This window comes from Danio aesculapii, chromosome 6, assembly GCF_903798145.1.
Source record: "Danio aesculapii chromosome 6, fDanAes4.1, whole genome shotgun sequence".
NCBI classification, from domain to species: Eukaryota; Metazoa; Chordata; class Actinopteri; order Cypriniformes; family Danionidae; genus Danio; species Danio aesculapii.
Genome location: NC_079440.1, coordinates 3,579,122 through 3,584,121, shown reverse-complemented (window position 1 = coordinate 3,584,121; position 5,000 = coordinate 3,579,122). Strand labels below are relative to the sequence as shown.

General features: G+C 40.5%; 1 protein-coding gene across 1 annotated transcript in view; it reads right to left on the bottom strand.

Annotated features, from left to right (window-relative positions):
* tgm2b (transglutaminase 2b) overlaps positions 1-5,000 on the bottom strand; it is a 31,576-nt gene that overhangs the window by 6,427 nt on the left and 20,149 nt on the right. The window contains exons 7-9 of the mRNA XM_056459345.1: positions 4,732-4,870; positions 4,205-4,308; positions 2,150-2,389 (exon numbers count right to left, since the gene is read on the bottom strand). Of these exons, the coding sequence (XP_056315320.1) occupies positions 2,150-2,389; positions 4,205-4,308; positions 4,732-4,870 (483 nt within the window). The remainder of the gene's footprint in view (positions 1-2,149; positions 2,390-4,204; positions 4,309-4,731; positions 4,871-5,000) is intronic.

Genomic DNA, 5,000 nt, shown 5'->3' with positions numbered 1-5,000 from the left:
TATTTTTTGATGCAAGTATATAGTAGTTAAGGCCACCTAATATAAAGTGGGACCAAATACTCAAACATTTTCCTCAATTTACAGCTACAAAGCACAAGTATCTAGGTGAATATAGAAGAGAAAAGAGTTTTTTTTTCACACACTCACTCTTACTTTCCTTTTTCAAATGAATACATGAATTAATAATAAAAAAATCAATCATAATGTTAATATTACAGATTTTATTTGCACTCCACTGAGCATGGAGCAGTGGAGATTAGCTTAAAGCTGCAGGAGGTGATTGTCTTGAGAAACAGGTTTTGTTGTGCTGGTTGAAAGTCTCTTCACAGTCCAATAGTAATGATGAAAGTCAATGATCTAAATGTGTTTATGTGTATGTTTATATTCTGGGTGAGGCATAAAACTGTAAAAATGTTCATCCAATTAAATATTGACCGGCCAATAATTCCCATAATTCTGTTAAGTAGCCAAACTATCAGTCCACCAATGTAGATTTGAACAACTGTGCTCTTCTGTTCACGCAGATCCACCATTGGCGCGTGGACGCATGCATGCACGCTGCGCGTTCATGTGCACACGAGACACAGCGGTAAAATCAAACCCTGAATCAAAACTTTTTAATATCCTGAATCAATACTGGAGTTAGTTTTGCACGCTGGAGGACGACGACACCATGGCTGAAGGATTTCCTTTAGACAGGTAATGTTCTGTTTTAAAACTCTTTTAGTCCCGCAGAGCTGATGTAGATTGTGTTGTTACTAAAGGGTTATATGCACAGAAGTGTTGTTCAGCCACTGAAATCTTCCGGTGAAAGATTGACGTGACTATTTTCAGTTTCATAAGGTCCTTTTACAGCATCAATAATGTATTTTTATTTAGTTTAACAACAGAACGTCAGTAAATAGTGCTATTCCACCTAGCCTGATTTACTGAGCTGAAGATGGTTTTATATTCACATTGGTTCATTTTTGAACAATCACAGCCTGTGACGTGTCCCTACATTGTTTACCGCTACTCTGAATATTCGCTCTGAAATAGCATGCAAGTATGGCTTAGTAATAACTGTAATTCCTGCAGCCCCCCGGCCAATCACTAAGCATACAGTAGTCACATTAGGACTAGTGTGAGAGACTGAGATTTCAGCGATCCTTTCATGCATGAAATATTGCACATTATGACACATATTGCACATAAGTTTTGCTTGCTAACTACACAACTGAAAACGTGCTAGATATAATACAGTTGCTCGTTGGGTATTGTAGTATTATAAAGTACTATGAAGTTTTCTAATAGGCGAATGACATGATCTAGTGCAGGGGTGGGCAAACTCGGTCCTGGAGGGCCGGTGTCCTGCACAGTTTAGCTCCAACACTAATCAAACACACCTGAACAAGCCAATCAGTGTCTTCAAGATCGCTAGAAATCCATAAGCAGGTGTGTTTAATTAGAGTTGGAGCTAAACTGTGCAGGACACCGGCCCTCCAGGACCGAGTTTGCCCACCCCTGATCTAGTGGGTCTCCTGTCATCTTTAAGGTGCGCGTGTTCATGATATCAGGAGGTGTGGTGTTGAACGGCAGGGGAGATTTTATGCTAACCGGTTAGCATTTTGGCAGATCACCTACTGCACCTTTAATTCTTATTATGCACATTAAATTACCATATTTAATGTGCATAATAAGATTAAAATAAATAAAATGTTAAATGAAAAACAAAAATGCTTCAATACAATTGTAAGAAGTAAAAAGTACCATTGCTTCTTTAGAAATGCATTTAAATAAAAGTACTGCCGCTATGCTGACACACGTGCATTTGTAGCTCCGCCCTCTTTTGAAAAAGAGCACAATCTCATTAGAATTTAAAGCGACAGTCACCAAAATCATTGAATCAAAGGCTAAAAGGGTCAGGTTCAAAGAGTTATACAACATTATTTGTGTGGTGTTTTGAGCTGAAACTTCACACTACACACTCTGGACATTAGAGACTTGGTTTACATCTTGTTAATGACAAAAAAATATATAAGAAGCAAAAGTATGCATTGGAGATAAAGTAGTTGAATAGTAATGTAGTAAAATACAACCCCCCCACCCCCCCACCCCCCAACAAAATGATACTGAAGTACAGTAATGAAGTACATAATATTTGAAATACCTTCAGGATATTTGTAGAGGTGTGTGATGTCTTCTCTCTCGTCTCGACCGACGCTCTTGGTACTGATTTTCTGGCCTACTTTCTGGTCATAGTTGATCTTTCTTGTGTTTCCGTCTTTAGACTTGAGGAAGTACACTAAATCTGCATTCACCTCCGCAAACACGAACGGGGCGTCGTATTTTAAGGTGAGCTCTCCTTCTTTTATGGCCCGTACAGGAACCGGCCCGCAGCAGAATACACCTGAAAAACACATTTCATCACATAAGGGCTGCACGATATTGGGAACATTGCGATATGTATTGCACTTTCACCAGGTGACTTGAATATCTCTGAATGGAAAGAAATGATCATTTTACATGGTTTGGAATGATTCTGTAGTGGGAGTGCATCTGCATAACGTCTTATAAACAAATCTACAAACATAGTTAAATACAGAAAAAGGAAAAAAATACAATTGAAATAAATAGTTTTATTGTTTTCGAGTCTAACAGTATTTAGGTACAGTGATTGAATAATACGAACAACAATTATTTAATACAATGAATCATTATTAGAGTTACAATCCGTACAATTTCCTATGCCTGAACTCTTTATACACAGGCCTCAAAAACACATGCAAATGTAAATTTTGCATATTATTTCATATGCGACTATTGCTAATGATCACATTGCGATATCAATGCTGAAACAATATTTTGTGTGGCCCTATTTCACATCATTAGTGCTTACTTAAAGATATTTCTTCATCAGGTAAAGCAATCATCTCAGCATAATATTTAGAGTTCAAGAGTTCACACTCAGCTGATGATTGATTATAAAGCGTGTTTGGCATGCTGTCCTGGTAGAGAGCCCTGAGCTCATGAGATCCTCGAGCCAAGGGCTCCCTCCCGTTTGCAGGGCAAGAGGGGAGTTTGAGCTCAGGTAGGTCTCAAGAACTCTCCTGCTTGTTAATAATGAATGCAAATTATGAGTAACAATGGAGAGAATATTGCTGATTAATCGCTCGTCTATGGTGTCGATTTGGTTTGGTCAATTTACTTATGCTACTTGTTTTTTTGGCTTGTGAAAGGAAACTGGAGAGCCCGGGGAAAACCCACGCAAACACGGGGTGAACATGTAAACTCCACACAGAAATGTCAACTTGGCCAGGTAAAGACTTGAACCAGTGACATTCTTGCTGTGAGGCAATGGTGCTAACCACTGGGCCTCCGTGCCGCCCTGTAAAGGAAGGGGGAGGAGCAGGGGTGGAGAGGGGGATTCTTCAAGATGAAGATGGCTAAGGTAAGATAAGGTTATTTATAGTGATTTAGGAATCATCTGATTGGTGGATCATGCATTAGCTAATGCTGGCACATTAGCTAATTATAAGCACGTACTCCTCTCGAAATTATTCATTCATTCATTCTTTAATTTTCTTTTCGGCTTAGTCCCTTTATTAATCCGGGGTCGCCACAGTGGAATGAACCGCCAACTTATCCAGCACATGTTTTATGCAGCGGATGACCTTCCAGCCGCAATTCATATCTGGGAAACATCCATACACACTCACCCACACTGATACACTACAGACAATTTAGCCTAACCAATTCACCTGTACCGGATGTATTTGGACTGTGGGGGAAACCGGAGCACCGGGAGGAAACCCACGCGAATGCAGAACATGCAAACTCCACACAGAAATGGCAACTGACCCAGCCGAGGCTCGAACCAGCGACCTTCTTGCTGTGAGGCAAAAGCACTACCTACTGCACCACTGCGTCACCGTGTTTCACTTTACAACATTTAAAAATCTAGTCAGAAAAAATTACATTAATTCCAAATAAATTGGGATTACTTGTCGTGAACTCACTTAAATGTTGATCAATTTGATTTCAGATAACAGTCTCTCAAGTAAATGTATGTAAACGCATCTCAAGTAATTTACAGATAAATTTTTTGCTCTTTTTATTGACAAACAAGACAGAAGAAAACAAGAAATAGGAAAATAATTTTGGGCAGTGCAACATCTTCTCAGGATTGAGGATGCTGTATGTGGTGTATACTGTATGTGCGCACCTTCACTTTTCTCCTGCGGCGTTGGGTCACTCGCCTGCCAGCCGTCAAATCCCGGAGGGAGATCAGAACGACTCATCCAGCTCTCGACCCAACAGTGATAGTTCCTGCAGCACATCCAACAATATTCATTCATTTATTAATTTTCCTTCAGCTTACTCCCTTATTTATCAGGGGTCACCACAGTGGAGTGAACCGCCAACTATTCCAGCATATGTTTTACACAGCGGATGCCCTTCCAGGTGTAACCCAGTACTGGGAAACACCCATACACACTCATACACTACGGTTGATCCAATTCACCTATAGCGCATGTGTTTGGACTGTGGGGGAAACCAAAGCACCCGGAGGAAACCCACGTCAACACGGGGAGAACATGCAAACCCCACACAGAAATGCCAATTGACCCAGTCGGGACTCGAACCAGCAACCTTTTTGCTGTGAGGTGACAGTTCTAACCACTGAGTGCCACCTGTATATTAACATTTTTAGGTAAACTGTGCTTTTAATGAAGAAGGAACTGTTGGTACCATATCATATCTCTGGTGCTGCTGTGGTCAACTTCTCCTTTCTCGTTGACGTAGCGCTCGATCAGCAGGTTGCTGTTGGTGTCGTGGGCTGAATAATAGTTTGTTACGACTCTGCACGGGATGCCGAGAGCACGAGCCACTGACGAAACAAACACAACAAGCTGATCAACAGTGTAATCTAATGAACTGCTTCTAACAATGTATAACTGTGAACTGCTTCTAACAATGTATAACTGGCCTAACAGAGTATAAAATTCTAACATGACATG